Genomic DNA, 23125 nt, shown 5'->3' on the forward strand with positions numbered 1-23125 from the left:
TTGGAGTACTGTGTGTCTCAGGCTGTAGCCCTCTAAGAAACACTCCCTGTCAAGGTTGGAAAGTATTTATCCTTGATTTTAGACAATGAGATACAATGGTTTTCTTCTCTGTCCTTCAGCCTGATATCCCCATATCTCACACCATGTGCCGAAGTTCTCAAAAACTCAAACTGAAGAAAAGTAATCTTAATTTTGTCAGAGAATCAACATCCAATCTGCACAGGGGACAGGGCCACCACTCTTTTTGTTGTCCTTAGTGTTTTCCTAACTATTGGCCTCCTCTAGGCATCCAAACAGTCCTTGTTGTGCTTGAGGGATTGTCCTACCTGACCATGTTGATCTGGCTGCCTTAAAAGGAGTCTGAGTACCTTGGAAGGAAGGTCCTTGCATAGCCACTTATATTTCTTTCTAAGCCTTTGTGTTTCTGCTTGTGTGTGAGTCTCTAGACAGAAAATTGCCGACAGGGTTCTTTCCCCTGCGGTCCTGAGCTCTCCTTCCTCTCTCTATCCTGCAGTATACTTGCCCAACTAAGCTTAGCTTTTCTTTCTGTCACCATCTCTTTGTTACTCCTCTACTTTATCAATGAACATTTCCCTCCTCTTTATCCTAAAATCCAGAAGAACCCATTGCTTATTGCATTATGAGAGACCAGATTTTGTCTGCTTTGGCTAGGATGAGATTCCCTCATGAATTATCAGATTGCCCATATAAAGAATTGCTGTAAAATACTGTTAGCCTCCATGTATGCTATGACAACTTTGAAATAGTATATTCTTTCATAGCAACAACTAGCCAGATACTCACAGATCAAGGCTAGGATTTCTAATGATACAGCTCAAGGATTTCTTTCAGAAAGTGACTATGAAATACAGCAACTCTGTTCTTTCTATGGTATGCAGTAATTCAAAATAAGGCCACGGGTTTTGCTACCCATATGTCCATTGATGACAAACTAAACCTTATAATCAAAGTTGGAAATTACTTGTATCATCAAGTAAAATGAAGAGTAGATACTTTATCAACAGCACCAAGAATAGAAATCATAACATCCAAATCTATATTTTTATTGTTGGGATTTCAACATCCCTTGGCAAAATAATGAGTGCAGCATCACGAAGCCACTTCTTTTCTTTGGGACTGTGGGTTGCTGATGTCTGGTTTAGATGGTCATGTCACTCCCTGTTGCCCCTACATACCCACCTGCCCCAGCTTTTTTGCCTGGCTGCCTTCATTCAACCACTTTAACTGTCTGGCTACTGCAGACATGCAGTTATCCATCCTGGGCTAGTGCCACTAGTTGAAATTCATTCTTAGGAGTTTTTGATATTTGGGTTGTTTTGTTTTGTGGTTGTTTTGTCTTTGGCGGCTTTTTTGTGCAATATTTGAAGCTACTTACAGCCTTTCAAATGAAGATGAGGATTCAATGTTAACTGCTTCCCTCCCCCCCACCCCCCAGTATAGTCGCTGAAATACTTAAGTGCCGGGAATGTTAAGTAGTTTACTAGGAAGCCAGAGAAATATAAACAAAGTATGCCAGGCAATATTTCTAAATTCTTGGGAATAAATTGTATTATGCTATTGTGATATTTATTTGAAATATGATTCCTACAAACTCGTGAGACCTTTACCCCCATGCATCTGATGCAAACAGTAGTGCCACCTGCTAGACCTGTGCTCTGGAGGCACTGAGCTTCTTAAGCCCAAAGCTTCAAGAAGCCACTTTTAGTTTAAGTTACTGACTTAAACTTTTTAACAAATTACAAAGTCTACAGTAATTTTTTTTTAATATGAACCATCAAAACAGTGGTATTTAGTATCCTAAAAACACTGCTTATTGAAAAGTGACATATAACCTCACTGACATTGGCAACTTTCTTAATAATAAAAGTAGGGATTTAGGTATAGCTTGGTGATAGAGTACTTTACTAGCATGTGCAAGGTTTGAGCCCAAGTGCCATAAAATATAATAATAAGATAATAGACACACATAATTAGAAACCACAGATGATGCAGGAATATACAAAGTAAAAAATGAAAGGCCCCTACATTTGTTCTCTCTGAAAACGGTTCTTATCATTCACACATAAAATTTCCATATACATGCTAGCATAGAAAATCCACTGGCTTTCATATAAAGGTATGATTGAATTTGTATTAAAATGAGTTTGTTTCTTAATGTGGTTTATTTACCTTGTGTTTAAAATATTGCATGATAAAGTTTATTTTGTGCCTATTATACTTTTATTTTACTAATATATAAAAAGTCATATTTCAATGACCCCTGTACATTTTTCATGCTGTCTCACTCCCAATGGCCTCTGTGCATGTAAGTAACCTGTTGAATAACTATGCCTCTGTGTTTTTAATGATTTCATTTTATTAAGCCCCTTTTCTTTATCAGCAACCAATTTAAACCCTTCATAAGTTCAGTCTTTAATTACTCTTTTCAAATATCCTGTTTCGTTTTGCTTTGCTTTCTTTTGTTCTGTTTTGTTTCATAACCCTATGACTGCGTGACAGTTTTATTTAAACCAGAGTAACCTTTTCATGCTATTCATTCATGGTTCAAATTCTAATGTTCAACCTATCTGTCGCTTTGTTTGTGGCGTATTGACTGTTAATCCCTAACTCGTGTACTTTTAGACAAGGACAAAAACATAAATAAGCAAGACTCAAGTTAGGGCTATGTAGAGGGAGAGAAGGGGGTGTCTCCCTTTCAGAAAACTTGGTGTCATAATCATCTTGTGCTTGTATAAAACACTTGATGGTTTTAATATGTTACAACGCATCAGCTTGCTGATGTACTTCTTCCCTTAAGCGCACTTTTCCTTGAGGGACATAGTATTCAGGACAGTAGGTAGAGAAAGCCATGCCATACGCACTCCCGCCTTTACTTGTGAGGCTCCCATCATTCCATTCCCACTGCAGCACAGTGAGGTAGCTCTACCACAGGCAGTCTCGTGTACATTTTTATTTCGTGTCCATGACATCCTGCAAATGTTTCTCCAATATAAGCTATTGCTAGAGAGTATGGTGTAAATATTTTTTACTTAACTTTTATGGAGTCAAGCTATTCAAAGAAAAATACACAAAAAAAACATTAATATGCACTAACCTTTATTTTAATATATTATATTCTTTTCTCTATATATTTTGAGAATGATGCTTTTGTTCTTTTTTTTTGATCTATTGCATTCCATGGTATCTTTTTTTTTTTTTTTGCATCATAAAGTTTTGCTACTGTGCAGATGACAAGTGAAAAGGCCTGAGCTGATTTTCAAGGTCACATGGCCTTCCTATTGCAGGAAGCAGACGCCCTCTGAATGAGTCAACCATAGAAGCCATTGCACTAGGATTACTTCACCCACTTAAAATCCTGGGAGAACTCAGTGTTTTAAGAAGAAACTTCACTGTGTAGTGGGGATGGGAGGCAGGGATACAGGAAATACAGATGTAGGATCTCAACTTTCTCAGGAGACTTTTCAAATGTGTGTGAGAATCAGACCTCATTGAACTTCAATAGCAATGATAATTCACTGTGATAACTTCTCCAAATTGCTTGAAATTGTTCTCCTCATAGTGTTGTTAAGAGGCAGGTTTCAGAAACGTATTTTTTTAAGTATTTCACCATCTGTAACATACTGCCCTTTCTCAAAGGCCTCTAAGCTCAGACTGTCCGTAATTATTTCCATCCTGTTCATCCTGATTTACCACAGAGCTTCCTCTATAATTGGTGGCTGACATGGTTTCTGGGGCAGGAATGCATGCTTTCCTACTTCAAATCCCAAGAGCTCAGTTATGGTACAGTTTGTGAAATAGTCAATTAAAAGCTTGTAAAAATCCTTCCAGAACTTGGCTTTAACAGATTCTAACATGCCACCTTCATCCATTTGTAAGAAGTATTAAAGAGCAGTGCCATGAACTACAAACTGGATGACCATGCATTTCTCACCCATCTCTGGAAGCGCTACAGCTGGCCCTCCCTCGCTTGACTTCAGTTGCACTCTGCTCCGCTTGTGTGGTTGCTGCCCATAGACTCTTTCTTTTTTAGTATTGCCGACCTCTTAGAATTGTGAAAATATGAACAGCATGTGGTTCTGAGTGAATTCAAATGATTTGTTGGAATACTGCATGAAAAAATAATAACATGATATCCTTTAGAATTGGACTCTCCTGCATGTACTCCTCGTATCTTTGGTTGTTCCTGGTTCTTGAGTCATTTTCATGGGCTTAAAAATGACACTTTCTCCCATAATGACACTATGAATTAAATCACATGTAAGCTACATGTCATAACTGGGATTCGTGGTGTTACTGTAACTTAATTTTTCCAATGAAGTTGTAATTCGCCTACACGAACTATCCATTCCATAAACTTACCTCTCCTCTAAATCTTTGCATTTTAGTGTTTGATCAATTAGATCTTGTCACATATGAAGAAGTAGTCAAACTGCCAGCATTCAAAAGGAAAACATTAGTCTTATTAGGTGAGTTTAGCTGCATGCTTATTCTTACCTCCAAACGGTTTTACCAATGTTATTGCTCATTGTTAATTTTTCCATTGTTTACAAAATCACATAGGTGCACATGGTGTTGGAAGAAGACACATAAAGAACACCCTCATCACAAAGCACCCGGACCGGTTTGCGTACCCTATTCCACGTAAGCAGCAGATCAGTCTCTTCGAATTCTTTTCTCCTATCACATTCTTAGCACTGCAGTGTGTATATTTTTCTAGTTACCAAAATAGTAACTGTTTACTATAGGAAATTGGCAAAATCCAAAACAAAAGCAATGAAGAAAATAAGGTAATTCCAACTTTGTTTTTCCAAATTCTAACTACTCCATAGGGAATTGCAGCCTTAGTGTAGTCAATTCTGTTTCTAGCCTAATTTTTCCAAGCATATGTCATAAACGTTATCTAGGATGATTCTTTGAAAAAATAAACATTAACTGTTTTCTAATTTCTCTGATGCAACCATGTTCCCTCCACTCATTATATTATTGACTTCTTATCACTTTTAAAGCCCAGTCCATGTCCTATCTGTTGTTTGGAAAAAGTAATTCAGATCTGCAATATTTTTCAATTCCCCTTACTAGTCTATTTCATATTGTCAACCTCTTGCCCTCTTTCATTTCCTCAACTGTAAAGTGAAATAACCCCCAGGGTTGCAAAAAGGATTCAAGAGTATATATATACTTCATATATATATATATATATATATATATATATATATATATATATATATATATATATATGAATGAAGCAGGTGGTAGCTAAGTCATAGCTATCTGACCTATCATTTCATTATTTATATAATTATTCTAAAGGTTAATATTTCAATTCCCAAAACAATCCAGAAGTCGGGCCTCTGTTTAGGTTAGGCAGAGCAAATGAAGAATGATTTCAGAAGTAACAAGGGACAGTAGAACATACCCATAATTCAATGCTCAAGAGGCAGAGACAACAGAACCCCAGCAAGTTTGAGGCCAGCCAGGGCTACATTTCAAACCCATGCCTCCAAAAAACAAACCAAAAAGAGCAACAGGAGAAAATGTCAAGACTTGTACCTTCCTGCTCGGTACTCATAAGCAAGGTCAATGTACATCTCAGAGAGCCAGGAGGCTTCAGAAGTCTGCAAATTAGAACACATAGAGCTTAGCAAGTATTGCCATTGGTACTCCTGAAATTCTATACTCAAGACATTTGAATGTTCTTTCAGTTTTCATGTCTGTATCATGAATACAATGAGTTTGGGTAATGTTTAGTTTCATCTTGATCACATAGCAGATAAACTTCCTGGTCATTAAATGCTGAGTTAACTAGCTCAGTTGGAAAGCTTACATTTGATGACAACAACCATTTCTTATTTGAGCCCAAATGCATAGGCACTGTACATTGCCTGAGATAGCTGAAGACTAGGTATACCAACTTCAGCTTTTGGAGTAACTGGAGAAAGCATGCTTTCTAAGTTGCATGTATTCATCAAAGAGTAGCATAAATTTGTCTTTACTCAAGGAATGAAGCAGTACAGAATAGACGTGGCTAAAAGATAAGAGAACAAAAGCAGGGAGGGAAAAAAAGGGGAGGGAGGACAGAAAAGTATATGTGTGCATATTTACACACGGGTGTGCATATGCGTGTGTGCCCATGTGCATGTCCAGTTACATTCAACTTTTGCCAATGTGACAAAAATCTAAAACAGCAATGTAAGAGGTACAAAGTGATTTTGGCTCATAATTCAGAGATGTCAGTCCATGGTTAGCTTGCTCACTCCATTGCTGTGAGCTTGTGGTGAGACAGAATGCCATGATGGCAAAAGCTTATAGCAAAGTAAAGATACTTACCTCATGACAACCAGGAAACAGAGAAGCCAGGATAGGAATGCGGTACCCAAAAATATTCCCTCATTGATGAACTACTTCCTCCAACTAGATCCTACCTGCAAATGCTGCTATCCCCACCCCACCCCACCCCGAGTAATGCCATCCAATTATGAATCCATGAGCAGATTAATCTGCTGATTATTAGGTCAGCGCCCTCTTGATCGAGTTACTGTTCAATGATTGGATGCATGACTGGAAACCACGCCTTTACACATGAGCATTTAGAGGGAGGCATTTTGTTTCTAAACCATAACACCGATTTTCCCAGTTTTTTTTTTTTTAACTAAAGTATGTTCTACATATTGGAGCGTACTTTAGTGTACACTCACTTGGGAGGTGACAATCCCTTTCTTTTTGAGCCTTTGAAGGCCACATAACCCCTGCCAGAACTACTCATCTCTGCCACTAAAGAATGAAAATAACCCCAGACAGATTATCAACAAATGTGCATGATTATGTTTCAATAAAACATTAAGGCAGAAGCTGGAGAAATGGCTCAGCAATGAAGAGCACTTGCCGCTCCAGTGGAGGACTGAGGTCTAATTCCAATTGCACACTCATCAGCTCGCGGTAGTGATAACTCCAATCCCGGGGGACCGACTGCCCTCATCTTGCCTCTGTAGACACTAGGCACACACATGGTCACAGGTGTACATGGAGACAAAATACTCCTGGACATAGAATAAAAATAAATCTTAAAAACAAATCTTTAAAGGAAAGTAGCCACAATGGCACACGCCTATAACCCCAGCACTTAGGAGGCTGAGACAGAAGGATTGCTATGAATTTGAGTCCAGCAAGAGCAACATACCAAGTACCAGGCTAGCCAGGGCTACAAGGCAAAACCTTATCTCAAAAAACAAACAACAACCAAAAAAAAAAAAAAAAAAAAAAAAAAACCTGTAAAAGACATTTGGGCCTATAAACCAATCCACAATTTCCTTGCCTCACATTTTGTTTTAGTTCTTCTATGATCATAGTCACACCTCTTTAAGCCCATTTGTTTTCAGTATGGTATGCCTTTTGCTGTATTCTAGCATCCTCATTTATGAAGTGGTATAGACTAACACTTTCAATTTCTGAGCCATCTGGAACAGTAGTCCTTTGTGGTTCTTCAACCATTGAAATGTGGCTCCTGAGACTAAGAAATTGAACAATTTCACTGTTGTTCATTTAAATGTGAATAAGCACACATAGTTGTCCACTCTTGTCCACTCTTCTTTCTTCTTTCCACGAGGGACCAAAGTAAGGATAGTGACTTATGTTAATCCTGGGCCACCCTATTAGTGATATTTCTATTGTTGTGATAAAATATTATGACCAGAGTAACTTACAGAAACAGGACTTTGTTTTGGCTCACAGTTCCAGAGGGCTAAGACTCTATCATAGCAGGGGAGGAATAGCAGTAGGAACAAGAAGAGAAATTTCCAACCTCAAACACAAAGCAGAGAGAGTAAACTGGAAGTAGGGGAAGGCTATGAACTCTCCATGCCTGTCTTAAGTGATATACTTTCTCTTGCAAGGCTCAACCTCCCCAAACGGTTCCACCCATAGGAGACCAAGTCTTCAAATTCCTGACCCTGCAGGGCCATTTTTTTTTTTTCATTCAAAACACCACAGGCACTTCATGCCTTTTCTTCCAGAGTGGCATGAAATATGTCACAACACTGAAATATTCGCCAAACAAACTAGGGAAAACAGCTGATATGCACAGATAAATATGGTTTTTAAATTGCTTTGTTTTAAACTCTGCAATGTTACTGGAATGGGAATAGGAGATATGTGACACTCTAAAAAACAACAGCCTTTTTTTCCTTTTGAGACAGGGTCTCTTGTATCCCAGGCTAGCCTTGATCATGTAATCTTCCTGTTGCTACCTCCCAGGTGATGGCATTGCAGCTGTGTGTGGTTATTAAGCTGTGGCTTAATGAGCTTTTAAGAAACAATTGAAGAGCTAAGTTTATAGAGTTCAGTGGTGGAGTACTTGCCTTACATACACAAAGATCTAGAATCTGCACATCCACGCAAACACACACACACACAGAGGGGGGGGTTGAGAAATTGAGTTGAATAGATCCATTGGGAGTATAACTCACCAGCTGTTTAAACCTCTCATGAACCGAACTTTGCAGATACAACCAGACCTCCAAAGAAAGATGAAGAAAATGGCAAGAACTATTACTTTGTATCTCATGACCAAATGATGCAAGATATTTCAAATAATGAATACTTGGAGTATGGCAGCCATGAGGATGCAATGTATGGGACAAAACTGGAGACCATTCGGAAAATCCATGAGCAGGGCCTGATTGCGATTCTGGACGTGGAGCCTCAGGTAATGTCCAAGCCACCCTGAACCTACTCCATCTTGCCTGCATGCTCATAAACTCAGATTCTGAAATCTAAAATTCCATCAGAAAGTTTTGGGTCACAGAAGAAATTCTCTAAGATTAAGTACTCAAGACCTCCTGGGTCACCAGTCTAGGATGCAGACTAACCTGTCACTGAACTCAGAGTACACAGCATGCATTTGAGAAGCAAATTATTCTCTTCTGCGGCTTAATAGTCAGAAACTCGGCGAAGTACCTATCTGGGTCTGTGCCTGCCAGAAATCCTACACTGACCTGACCTCAGGATGGGGCTCTGGCAGCTGTTACCAAGGCAGCCCACCTCTGTTCCCCTGGTACAGCCATGCTGGACGAGTAGAGCGTCTGACAATCCATTGATCGCTTGTAAGAAACTGATCCTGAGGTCTGGCTGTGAAAGCGCGATAGCTTAATGAAAGCCAGTGTGAGTGAGCCCAGGGATAGATAGAGCAGGGGTTAAGAGCCCGGGTGACTGTCTGGTGCCTCTGCTGTTTTCTTTCCTAAGAGAGAAAATGACTCCAAGAGGACTCAAACAGGAGCTAGATCCAAAAACGATTGATTTAGTGATTTTGTAGCCAAGTCTTATGTAGGAAGCGATAGCAATGATGAACTTGAGAAAGAGAAGGCTAAAGATTTCACATAGGGATTGGCATCATTGTAGCTCAGCAGTACAGTAGGCACATGAACAAGCAAAATAGATATGCTGACTGACAGGCTAATTTTTCTTGCCTGAGCATAAACCAAGTAGAAATGGGGGTTAAAGCACAAGGAAAAGGACTCAAAAATGATAGATACCAGAGGCAGTTACAGGACAGGCTGGTGCGGACTCTTAGTGACTCAGGTCTGCCATTTCTAAGATGGATCTCTAGTCACACCTTTCATCACTTAGCTTAGAATGGGCAGACCACCTGCTAACATGTGGAGACATGCTCCTGGTTGAGCAGACTGCTTCAGCAGGAGGAGGCTTATGTACCTGTCCCAGGCAGGGAAAATCCCGGTTGAGAGGCCACTGCATGAGACCATCCCTAAGTGCTAAAACAGTCTGTGTGACCTGGGCCCTGATGGCTCACTTTCTGGGCTCCAAGATTCTAACCCATGGCCAATAGGTTCATCCATTTCCAGTCCAGTACCAAGTGGGGTTCTTGTACTCAGAAGTTAGGAAATCACAATGAGATCTGGTTAAGGAGGAGTAAGATAACCAGTAAGATAACCACTGTAGTTTACTTAATGGTTAACTTGGACCTATAGAGAACTAAATATGATAATGTATAACACAGATTGATCTTTGTTTAACTACTAATCCCTCCTTACTAGGGATTGGAAAAATCTTCTGGCCAGGGGTGGCTAGAGGCAAAGTCTCAATCCTGGTCCTGGTCTTCGACATCCTCTCCTTGGGTTCCACACTGGTCTTCACCTGAACGTCGTTTTCTGCTGGTAGTAATGTCTCTAGCAGTATGCTGGCTGCAGGGCTCCTCAGATCCCTCTGCATTACCTCAGGCCACTTCCAAGGGCTTTCTGCCTTCCCTGCTGCTGCTGCTGCTGCCACCGCCGCTGCCAACAACACCACCACCACCACTACCACCACCACCACCACCACCACCACCACCACCACCACCACCACCACCGCTGCTGCCGCTGCTGCTCCACTCATAGCACCCAGCTCTCCTTGACCCCCTTGCCCTTGCACAGCCATGCACTGCTCTGCACTGCTGAGCTGGAGACCCATCTCTCAGCCTCCTCAGGACGTCCACAGCAGATCCTTTCTCCATTGCATTTGGCCCGGCACCTCCTCCTGCAGGGCACACTGGCCCCTGCCGCTCTGACTGCTGGATGAGCTCACCTGCACTCTCTCCTGCTTCCTGTTTCCCCTCCTCTCACAACTGTGATCTTTCAGTTCTACTGACCCCTGAGGGCGGGCCCTAGGCATCCTGGCCTCTACCCTAGCCACTATGGGGCTGTGGCTCTGGGGACAAGGATGGCCCAGGGCCATCTAGCCCCTGTATGTACTGGTTGACCACTCTGGTCCCAGGCTCTCCTGCCCAGTCTAGACTCTAGCTGGATGCTATCTGTGGTAGTAGAACCAGGGATACTTAGGAGTCCATACTAATAGGGATCCCCTGGGCCTCCCCGCCCTCAGCCCTGTCTCTCCAGGGCTGGAGACACCTTCATCCTGCTTTCAGGATGTCTGTGGCCATGAGTGACTTACCTTCAGGCAGGGTTTTGTCTTCTTCCATGCCCCTTCCCGACCCAGCTGCTTAGATTGAGGCCTCACCTGTATCTCTAACCGTCTGATTCAACACTTAAACTGAGTGAGCATTAATATGCCCAGCTATGTGCCCAGAGCCAAAAGTGCTAAAGAATACAAGCTGGTGAGGGTGAAATTCCTTCCTGCATGTGCCACAGAAACTATCCAAAGGAGGGAAAATGCCTTGTGCCTTTTCTTCTTTTAATCTGCTCAACATCTACTGCAGCTGAAGCCGTTTCTCCCCTAGGTGGCCCATTGGATTACCACCTAACCAGTGCTCAGCTCACTTCAGACTTGTCTAATGCTCTGTGCCACCTCAGTTTACTTCAGACAGTTGAGGCTAAATTTAAGTACCAATACTAAATAAGAAGGTGTGATGGTCCAACTTTAAACCTAGAGGACCCGGGCAGAAAATCCTAAACTAGGGGGGAAAAACAGTAACCTGGCTGCTTTCACATTAGCAAGGGATTATATTCCTATACTGCCAATCTTGGTAACCTTAAGGAACTCTATCAATACCTACTGCCATAGAGGAAGAAAACAGGCTTAATGTAATTGGGACCAACCAGCATTTTCCAACTGGTAGAAAGTAAGATTTGAACTGTTTTGGGTAGCTTTTTGTTTGGTTTTTTTTTTTTTTTTACTTTTTTATGATAAATCCCAATCTTTTGTGTCATAATAAGCAAGGTAATGCTGGGCAATCTTTAAATCTCCCACCTTGCGCATAATGCTACAGTTTAAACCTTGACATTTTTTTTAACATTTAGGAAAGTCTATAGGGTAATGAAATCTGAAAAATTCTATAAAGCTCATTTTTCATGGAAATAAAACTATAAATCAAGGAACTAATCTATCAGTAAAGCAGAAACCATAGAATAACTGTATTATGTAATGGGAACTTAATATAATGGTTTCTACCTTGCACTGTATTCTGATTTATCAATCAGAAGAATTACAAAGTCAATGCTAGTAGCTGTTGGGCATAGCTGTACATAACTGTTAATACCCGTGCTCAGGAGGATAGGGCTGGACGATCATAAATCCAAGGCCAGCCTAGACTGTATATCCAGATTTTTAGGTTAAATACGGTTAATAGCAGATTATTTGTATCTTTGCCTTTGGCCAAAGGGAAAAAAGTTGTCATCCAGAGATAAATCGCAAACTTAATAGGAATCTTAAGCTTAAAAAAGAAAAATAGTCAGGAGCTTGGGGCCTAGCTTAGTGGTAGGGGTGCTGTTTAGCATGCAGGAGGATACTAGATTCCCTCCTCAGTACCAAATCACAGACTAGAGCCAGAGGCTGTTCTGGTCTCTGGTTAGCATAGTGGAGTTACTGGGCTCTTCCTGAAGCCCCTGAGTTTGTGTACGAGAGCAACTAGGCTGCTTTCCTGTATACTTTGTAGCTTTGCAAACTACTTTAGTCTAATGAGACCTGTATCTTACTTAGGTCCTTGGGTCAAATGAGTTCTTTTCCTTGGCAACAATAACCTGAGATTAATCCTTGCCCATAGCTAAAGGAACTACAAAGAAATGAATTTATCTCCATAAATGACCTCTTTCATAAATGAATGATACTTTTTAAATCTAGTATGAATATAGTAATTATTTAAATCCAGTATGTTTCCCATAATTTTTCTATAGATTTTTTTCTGTCTCTCTGACTTCCTCCCTCCCTCTTCTCCCCTCTACTTCCCACCTCTTTCCCTTCCTCCCTCCCTCCACTCCCTCCTCTTCTTTCTTCCCTCCTTCTCTTTCTTCCTTTCCTCACATACAGAAAGATTTACCTGTCATTATTAACAAATTTGTATGTTACCTTAAATCCAAGGTTTAGAGTTGATCTTTAACTCAGTTGTTAACTGAGGGAGGGGCATCCTATGAGCAGTTCCATTTCCTATCCCTGAAGTGACTCTGAATCTCAGCTAAGGAGAGCCTGGAGCTAGCCTGGCTCCTGCCTGAAAACCATAAGTAGAACAGGATATAAGGATAGGGATTGTCAGAAACAAATGAGGAGCTATGTAGTAGTGCTGAAACTGAGGCCTGACCACACAAGAAAATTGCAGTTGGGATTTGAAGCATATTGGAATTTTGGAAAATGCAATAATACAGGATAGAAATAAAAGAACGTGAAAAGGACAGGGGAGCAAACATGCTAACCACAGGCACTGCTGTACTTATTGTGATGAACATTAAATTTGGTCCTCAACTTTGTGTCATGGGGAGGGCACCAAAAGCCTCTGGCAATGTGATGAACATGGCCTTCTTTGGGGATTTTACAGAGTTAAGTTGGGTGGTCCTCCTTGTCTGCTGTAGAATTGGGGCAGCACACAGCGCATATGTGGCTAATCCACTGAGAGCTAAACTGCTGCTTTCCAAGGAACGGTTTGTTTGGGCAGTAGCATGATGGCAGGCTAGAAATTGAAAGCACCCACGGGAATGGGTGGGGAGCAGGGTGGATGACTAAGAAGAAACCCATCTCCCACCTAGGTGTCATTGTCATTGTCCTCTGAGCTCCATTCAGTACAGGCTGTAGGCCATTGCAGCAGGCACTCAGAGTTAGCTTGGGGAGAAAAGCAATAGGATGTTTCCACGTCTTAGTTGAGACAGACAGACAGACAGTCCAGAGGAAATGATGAGAAAGCCTTATATCCTACTTGGCATATGCCTTGGCTTCCAGAGCATAGGAAGGAAAGAACAAAGCCTCAAGATAATGGAGACGAAGTGGACATTTCTAAGTGAGGGCCGTTGTTAGGCTTACTTGAATCATGTGTTCAGTCACAACAGATGAACAAAAGAAAAAAAGGCAACTAGCAACATCAAAAATGCACATGGCAGGCCTGGAAAACATGCTTAGAAGGGGACAGTGAGCCAGATTCCCCTCATCTACCCAAAGACAGTATGTGACCAAAATCTAAAACTAGAATCCTGGTACAGGCTGAACTTACACTCAGAAGCGAGAACCTTTAATATCAGATTGGATCTTAGAATTCTGTGTACTCAGAAAAGCCAAGAGAGCAGCCGCTGTCTGCTTAGACCTGCTGAGAAGGCCAGGATAAATGATGGGCATATTTCATTTACTGTTTTGACATTTTTACTGAATCATAAAGGCAGTTGATGGTGTACCATGTTGAGTACAAGAGAAACAACTTAAGCAAAACACAGCCTTTGCCCTCAGACCACCCCCAGAGACTGTTTCCAGGGTGGCTGATGGATACTTCAAGAGCATACAGCAGGGCCTCAGAGCCCAACAGGGAACTTTCCAGAGAAACTGCCAGGTGTGCTATCATCAGCACAAGAGGATTAGGAGCCTGAGGTCCAGCTCAGTCAATAGAGTGCATGCCTAGCATGCATGAAACCCCAGATTCTGCCCCCACCACTACAGAAAACTGGATTACACATCTGTAATCCCAGCACTCGGGAGATGGAGGCAGGAGGATCAGAAGGATGAAGTCATTTTTTTCTTTATGAGATCATGTGCAAAGCAGAACTTTTCAGAAACTGGGCTCCAAAAGATTATTCAGCCAAACATAAACAACAGTGGGTGAGAAGGGGGAGTGGGAAGTGCACGTAGAGGAAACACCAAGCACAGAGGCCAAGAAGCCAGAAAGAGTTGGGCATTTTTTAGGACTGAAGGTTGTTCAGTAAGGCCAGTCTACCCAGGAGTGGAGCAGAGCTAGGCAGGAGTTAAACACGGGACCCAGCCAAGGAACATGTGTTTTCCCTGCAATGTAGAAGCAGAGTTAGGAGAGGAAGAGAGAGTTTGCATCTCAGAAAGATCAGCTAGCAATGGGTTGGACTATGTATTTAAAAGTCCCTAAAAGTAGAGGCAGGGAATCAGTCTAAGGGCTCTAGTACTCTAAACCAGGCTAAGGATGGAGCACAAGAAATGGAAAAGAAAACAAAGCCAAGGATCATTTACAAAGCCAAATATATAGGTAACAAAAGACACATGTACTTGTATAAAGAACAGCAAGCAGTAATGCCAGGCCAATCCAGAAGGGCTAGCCACTTGAAGCCAGCCTGTATATACCTGTTTCTGGGGAAAGAAAACTAAAATCAAACAGAGAGCAGCAAGGTATTTCTATCTTCCTGATACCTATGACTCACTCACATGTCAGTCATGTGTGGATTACGTACCTGGCTGTGGTCAGCTTGGTCCTGGAATGGATATTTATAACTTCTGAGAATATGACTTCCTAGGGGAGGAATAGAAGCATTGAGTCTTCACAGAGTCAGTTCCTATGCCACCTCATCACAACTCAGGCGCACATCGAAGCAAACTAAGGATTGGCACAGCTTTGCCACACTTTGGAAATGTACTAGAAGGAGAGCCAGAGGGCCTTCCACTTGAATGCCATGTCTTCACAGGGGTCATGACGTTGACCACAACCACACAGTGTCTTTAGTGTTAGTGTCAGGATTCCATGATTGCAGCCCTGGGCAAGGGTCTCCCTTTCTAACTTGAGTCCCCTGGAGATGGGGCGAGGGGACACTTTCATCAGAAGGCCCGTGTAAATGTGACTACAGCCCACACAGTGACTTGTGGCCAGTATTTACTCTAGTTAGCATCTGGCAGTTTGATATGTGACAAAGTGGGTTCCCAATTAGTGTGAAGCCAGCCTACAGATCCCAGTCTCCCCAGAATGCATTTCCCATCAACTAAAATGCAGGCTCCATCAATTCACCAGGTTTAAATGAACATTAACCCTCGTGGAAGCTGTGAGATTTATACAAACAGGTCCAATTTATCAGCTCTTATATTTTGAGCTGTTGTCCACCCTTTAGGAGGAAAGCAATATACAACATATAAGTTGGTACATTTAATTTTATCTTGCCAAAAACTTAAGCCAAGGCCTTGACGTTTTCAGTTGGGTCACATTTTATAGGCTCCTCTGCATGGTATCTCGGTTATTTCTTCTTCTAAGTGTCTTCCTTTTCCGCACAGGCACTGAAGGTCCTGAGGACTGCAGAGTTTGCTCCTTTTGTTGTCTTCATTGCGGCGCCAACTATCACTCCAGGTTTAAACGAGGTAAGAGTGAACTTGCCCTTCTCCGGATAAGCACAGTCTAGGGTAAGGAATGTAGATGTCTTGTGGTGAAGATGCCTGAGCAAAGTTCTGCTTTGTCCTTTTGCTGGACACTCTGATTCCCAGAGTACAAGGATCTAGCTCAGAATTGGGAATTAGACCACACAGGCAGGGTGTTTCTTCTGAGATCAGAACAGTAGACAAATTTCAGCCCCATCCCTAGGACAACAAGAGGTCTGTTCCAGAACGTATGATGTGGACTAGACCAGTCAGTGGGACAGCATATAGCGTTACTTAATGCATCTACTTGGAAGTTCCAAGGAGAAAGACCCTCAGTTCCCAAAGACCAAGGTATTCCAAGTAGACTGTGCTCCTGGAGCTAAGAAGGGCTATAAGGACTCTATGATCTTGATGGGGCTACCCAGGTTCCCTGGCTTGTGAAGACCTCTGGAGACTGCAAAACCTAGAAATGAGCTGGCCTGGGCTAGGAGCCTCCGTTCTCACTTGCCTAGTATGTACACGGCCCTAGGTTCTATTCCCAGCACCACAAAAAGAATAAATCTTGGGTGCTTTCAAGACAACTCAAGTCAGCACTTGCCAGAGCTGGCCCCAGGACTTACCAAGCCTACACTGAAGGTTATTCCCTGGGAAAGTAAGGGTGGCAGCAGATATGCTGGCAATGTGATCATACCTACTTCCTGAGCTAGGAAGACACTCCTGGGTAAACTTATCCTGAAGAGCATGATTTTGCAGATTCTAGAAACCAGCAGAGTCTTAACTGTGTCCAGCGATCAATGACCCATTTGTATAGTACAGTACATTAAGGCTTGGAAGTTGGGTGCACCTTTAATATTTAGGTTGACCTTTAGTGCTCATATTTTCAATCTCTGGTTTGTTTTTTGTTTTTGTTTTTGTTTTTGTTTTGTCATTTCATTGGCAAAAGACATGCTTTTGTAAAATTCTACTTTCCCATGTGTGTTTGAAATTCCTCATTGTGGTTAATGTTTTTCCTTGGTTACTATGTATTTTTCTTGAATTATCATCTTTGTTTTTGTTTTTGTTTTGCCTGTTGTCCTGCCTTTTTACTAATTTTCCATAGCTGCCAAAATGGTGCAGAAAATTGCCTGTAAGTACCAGCTAGGAGGTGATGAAATACAGCCTGTGTCTTTTAATAGATGTAGAATGTAGACATTTGGTTCCCATAAATCCTTGCTTTTGCTGTTAGAATAAAGGCATTTTGTTTTCACTGAGCTAAGCCTGTTCCCAGGCTAGGAAACAAGCTGCTTGCAAAGGAAGCTGACGAGCCTCACCTCAGAGGATGCAGGCACAAGGGTGCTTTGTTCTTCTGCAAAAAGAACTCTGTCTAGCCATAAATTTTCTTGAATGTTTGCATCAACCCAGCCTTCTGAACAAACCAGAACCAGCTATCAGTGTCCTGGGCCCAGGACCGCATAGCACAGGGAACCCCCCTGGCACAGAGACTGACTTCTTAGAAATGTGCCTCCAGGCACTGGTGGGAAGTGCTCCTGGCTCTGATGAACACGTTTGCTGAAAGGGAGTTTTGTTTCTTGTGAAACTGAGCCACAGTGAAAATATTATGCTTTTTCAGGTACAAGCATCATGTGTGTATTTAGCCTCAAAAGGTGACTAGTGACTGAGGTCTTGCAACCATTGGGATAGATAGTTAGCACTGATATTCAAAACATGCTGTGTCCTGTTTTGAAATTCCCATAGAGGGTGACTAAACCAGTAGACTTTGATTGATCAGAGTGCCCCGATAAGGAACATTGAGTTCCTGGCTGCTCTTGTGTCTGTCCCTGCAATGGACTGGAATAGTTCCTGCTCATGTCTTTGCCAGAGATCTGTACCCTCAGAGAACAGGAAGGGGGGTCCTTAGCCAGGGCTGAGCACCCTGAACTCCTTGGTCCCTAAAGGTATTACACTTTTGGCATTCTCCAGAGACTAGACTCTGTTACCCTGAGCCCCATTTCCCAATCACCCAATCTCTTGACAGTTTTTTTTCTAAAACTCCTAAAGGGACCAGTATCAGCCAAACACACACTTTTTCTTTTAATAGCATTTATTGAGCATATAATATGTGTGTGCCATTCTGCTTAGCTCTGGGGCACAGCAATAGCAGAACACACAAGTTTTTATGCCCTGGTTGAAGAGAGGGGTAGTAATCTTATAAACATAAAGTTATGGATGTGTACACATATAAATATGGGCTAAGGCTAGCCTAGGCTACCCAAAGGCTGTCCCTGTCTCTTCCCAAGTGTTTGGGAAGTAGGGCAGGAAACTTCTAGTTCATTTCACTCACAACATTCAAATTTGAATTTGGTCTTTGTGAAATCATCATAAGAAATTTAACCTGTAAAAACAGAGAAACATACCTTCTTTCTGGTGACTCTTTGGGGGGGGTTGTTTTGTTTTTTGGGGTTTTTTGGTTTTTGAGACAGGGTTTATCTGTATAGCCCTGGCTGTCTACTCACTTTGTAGACCAGGCTGGCCTTGAACTCAGAAATCTGCCTGCCTCTACCTCCCAGAGTGCTGGGATTAAAGGTGTGTGCCACCATCGCCCGGCCTGGTAACTCTTTAGAATAGTATTTGAGGTGGTTTTAGTGGTACATACCTAACACTTGGGAAGCTAAAATAGGAGGATTCCAGATTCCAGGCTAGCCTGTGCTACATAGTAAGACTCTGGCTAAAAAAGAAAAGCAATATTCATGGGACAAGCTTGAGACCCCAGGTTCCCTCCTAGTGTTGATTCATCCTGGGGGAAGTTTTGATAGTCTGAGGCCAGCTGAGTGCAGGGGTGTCATCCTGCAGCAAGCCTACTTAGAGTTCAAGGCTTTGGAGTAGCTTTCTTAAGAGACATGAGTATATTCACAAACCCTGACATTTTTCTGGCCATTCCAGTACAGACCAACTTGGGGGCATTCTTCAGCTGCCAGCTACTGTTGTATGTGGGAAACGGCCTCATTCCACCATTATTTATAACATCCTCAAAGCTCTGCCTCTTGCATGGACTGCTGTCAAATGAGAGCTCTTATGTGCCACTGCATTCCTAGAACACACCAAACCTTTTAAATAGATGGAGGGAAATATTATTCAAAAACAGGGCTTATTAGCATAAACACACATGAGACTCAAAGGAGCTTTAAGGTCCAAGGAAAGGAGATTCAAAAGTTCAACTCAACCACACTAGCATTCCCACCAAAAAGGAGGTAGTTCTGGTTCTCCAAAAAGGAGGTAGTTCTGGTTCTCCCTGGCTCAAAGGAAGGATAAAAGAACTGTAGCCACTAGAAACCCAAGTCTCGTGTCGTCTCCCAGAGGGGGCTCTGAGGATAGGCCAAGTAGGCCTTGGGGAGGGCTGTCTGTGTTTGCTGGAGTGTTGGTTTGGGCTAGTTTTCACAGAGACCCCTGTGGCATGTCAACCAGTCACAGTTGCCAGTGGGAGCTCTGTCATCACAGGACAGGGACCATCATCTCTGTCACACAGCCATCTTGGCCTCCTACCCCACTATTGTTTAGTTTGGTCTGTTCTAACACTGGGATGAAATGCAGACAAAGACACGGACTGACTTCCGCCTTGCATTTGCTTTGCCCTTCTCCATCCCCCGTCCCATCCCACCCTGTGCAGGATGAATCTCTTCAGCGCCTGCAGAAGGAGTCCGATGTCTTGCAGAGAACATACGCACACTACTTCGATCTCACAATTATCAACAATGAAATTGATGAGACAATCAGACATCTGGAGGAAGCCGTGGAGCTTGTGTGCACAGCCCCGCAGTGGGTCCCAGTCTCCTGGGTCTATTAGGCTTCTTCCTGGCTATCTGAGTATAAAACTGGGAGCCACCTCCTACGTGGAAAAAGCCTCTTTGTAATCGGCCTTGTGTCAGCAGGTCGTGGTCCCTAGAGACTACCTAGTTGTAGTGTGACCTACATTTATAATTATTGTCATGTCCGAATAGATAGGAGGAGAAAATCAATTACACACTAATTTAAAGAGACAGTATCTTTTTTAATCAGTTCTCCTAAACTTTAATAAAGTGTATCTTTAAATGTATGTATTATTCAATCCTTTGGAATGTTATATTTTTGGAAATCATAGCTTTTTATTTCCAAGGCCCCTAAAAACTGCACAAAATAGATGCTGCTTTCTATAATCTATTTTAATAATAATAAACAATGATTCTGTTACCTTGACTGGGGGTGGAACACTACATTCTTTTTAGAGTCTGATTTTATGGATTGGAATACCTTTCTTTCCTTTATTTATTTGAAATGATTAGTCTAGTGATTACAAAACAGTCATAAATTTTTAAAGGCCTTTTTTCTCTCTCTTTTTTTTAAGTCCTTTATGTAACATCCAGATACTGTGATACTGTCTCTTTGAAGCACCCTGTAAACCTTTTAGAGATTTGAAGTTGGGTCTTGACTCTTAATGCATGTGGACAGTCGCGAGCGTTTATGCTGTCGGTGTGTCTGTGTTGGACAAAACAATCTGTAATTACAGCAAAGTCCATTCCGTTCACGGGCACGCCCGGGGAGTGTGAATAAACTGCTGTTATGACTAAGTTGTAAACCTATGCACATCCCTTGCATTTCGGGCAACTTTATAAAACAGAAAAAAAAAAGAAACTGATTTTTATTAATAATAATCATGTAGTGAAATGTGTTTGTAATTTTGTCTCAATTTAATTTGTTGTAAGGTGGGAGGGGGTATTGCTGGTTTCACCATTTCAGATCTGTGTTGTCTAAGAGTATTAACGTTTTAATTAAGCAAAGAAATGCGGATTTTTAATCTGTACGTAATTGTTTTAAGCACCCATTTAAAGAGAATATACTGTGCAATGAAGAAACCAGTTTAGGCATTTGCTACAAACTGAATTACTCCAAAAGAATAATCTATAACAGCCCTGTAAATTCCTTTAAAAAGATAACTAACAGGACAGTATGACCATTTTTTAAAATATACTTCATTGTATGTGTTCAATAATTAAATGCCTTTGGGTCCTTCATTTCATTCTAGATTTGTTCAGGTCTCCAAGCTGGTAATCTTTTCAGTTCTAAAATTTGTTAGATGCTCACTGACTCATCAAAGGCCAAGAAATGAGTATCAGTTGGCAGGTCAACAAAGCAGCCTGCCAGGGCACAGCTGGGAGCACATCTGACTCTCGAGGCCACCTGTGGGCTCTCCTTCCTCTTGCTCTACCCCTTGGCACAGGGGAGTCACCTGTCCTTGTTGCTTTAGAAACATTCACCATCTCATCCCCCGCCATGCTGTCAGAATCACGAGAGGAGGTTCAGGCTGGGGTTCTCAGAGTCTTTGCCAGAGGTCACTAGAGTGTTTCCCCTTCATGTATGAAAAGACAAGGCACTGACATGACTGTGGTCCTTGGAAGCACACCATCGCTTTCATTTCTTGCGGGTTAGCTGGCCTCCATCTCTTGTGCCTTGGCAGAATGAGTTCTGGGCTGAACAGCTCCTCTTAGGCACTGAACAGAGAAGGCATTTTTGCGTTCATATTCCTCTCCTGTTTTCAGCATCCCACCCTTTCCAGCTATTATTACACGATACCATTTGGTTTCCGTTTCTAGACCATTCTTTGTCAGTGCCCACATGGTCACAATTTATCAACAAGATACTATGAGAAGAACTTGTATTCGGTCCCGCGAGTGAGGGTGACCTAACGGCACACCAGGGGCAGGCTCCACATTGAGCTCTTGCTAGCTGGAGGGAGAAAGCTTCAGGAGTTGCTTAGGGCTGTGTAGTGCTGACTTCCATCCTAATCGGCCCAGGCCAGGCTCCATTACTGCAGTAGTACTGACCGTAAGCCATCCTTTGGGGGGGTGAGGGGGGGCTCAGTACCTGCTCTACCTCTTCCAGTAAAGCACAAAGAAGACTACAACTAAGGTGTGGGGAAAAGAAGCATCCCTCCCTCTGGGAGACTCCCTTGTGCTCCCACTTGTTCTTGAGAGCAGATCTCCAGAGATGCTGGCAAGGCCTGTCTGTGACCATATCCCATGTCCCTACAGGTAGAACGACCATAGGAGAGTGAGGCCAGCTGAAGTTCAGGTGGCCACAGACTGAAAGAAGCACTCCAGGACTCGGGGATATGAGGAACTTCTCTCCTCACTGGCCTTCTGGAGTCTGAGAGGAGAACAGCATAGGCGACATCCTTCCTGCCCTTATTCAGGCGGCGAAACCCTACACCTAGAGCATGGCGGCTGCCCTGCCCCAAGCTCACCCGCTCCTTCCCACTAACACACAGCTCTAAAGCAGTGTGCTTATGACCTAGAGGAAGAAATATTTCTGAAGTCAGAGTACTATCAGGACAGCCAGATCAAGCAATCAGAGGAAATTGCTCAAAGCTTCCTGTCCGCTTCCATTTCATTGGCCGGAACACACACACACACACACACACACACACACACAAATTAGAGCAAATGACCAGAGATTGCTAAATCAATAGTCAGTTGAAGTGTTAGAAAGCCAGAGCACAGGTCCTTTCTGCTACCCCAGCCCGACTCCCCACAACAGGAGCAGGAGTATTTGGATCTCCTAAGCTCTTCGTTTAAAAGATGGAGTGAGCTGATTTTCTAATCATAAAGCAGCAATCACTTCTCACATGCAGTGTATTCCTATCTGAACACTGAAAAGGAAGGTGTCACTCAGTTTAATTCATCCGGAAGTTTCCCAGTGTCGAGATACCGTTGGAACTTCTTTAGCTGCATCCCCATCGGGTGAGATGGCTTAAAATATCAGCTCAGAAAGGAGAGAGAGAGAGAGAGAGAGAGAGAGAGAGAGAGAGAGAGATGACCTACTTCTTGCTATTTGCATTCAGAAGGCAGAGTCTCAGGCTATTGGTGGCAGAAAAGGTAAAGAGCGGCAGGAAGCAGTGCCTTCCCTGAAGCTAAGGCCTAGAGCAGGCGGGGTGGCTGGGGGTGGGGGGTGGGCGGGACTGGCGGGCCAAGCATTCCTTTGAAGCTACTGTTACCTTTCCAAGCTTTTCATCTCAGAGTTCTTTTTCTAATCAGGTTACTGGGGGGGGGGGGGGGGGTTGTTTTTGTTTTTGTTTCCAAAATGTTCAATCGACTGA

At 42.5% G+C, this 23125-nt stretch overlaps 1 protein-coding gene across 8 annotated transcripts in view; it reads left to right on the plus strand.

The window, feature by feature from the left end:
- The window catches only part of Cask (calcium/calmodulin dependent serine protein kinase), a 329031-nt gene extending 306193 nt beyond the window's left edge, over nt 1-22838 (plus strand). For all 8 annotated transcript variants that reach the window (XM_052170182.1, XM_052170184.1, XM_052170185.1 and 5 more), the window contains 5 exons: nt 4407-4487; nt 4582-4662; nt 8520-8722; nt 15940-16023; nt 19664-22838. In XM_052170182.1, the coding sequence (XP_052026142.1) occupies nt 4407-4487; nt 4582-4662; nt 8520-8722; nt 15940-16023; nt 19664-19840 (626 nt within the window). In that variant the 3' untranslated portion in view covers nt 19841-22838. The remainder of the gene's footprint in view (nt 1-4406; nt 4488-4581; nt 4663-8519; nt 8723-15939; nt 16024-19663) is intronic.
- The last annotated feature ends 287 nt before the right edge of the window (nt 22839-23125 follow it).

This window comes from Apodemus sylvaticus, chromosome X (assembly GCF_947179515.1).
Source record: "Apodemus sylvaticus chromosome X, mApoSyl1.1, whole genome shotgun sequence".
Taxonomy (NCBI): domain Eukaryota; kingdom Metazoa; phylum Chordata; class Mammalia; order Rodentia; family Muridae; genus Apodemus; species Apodemus sylvaticus.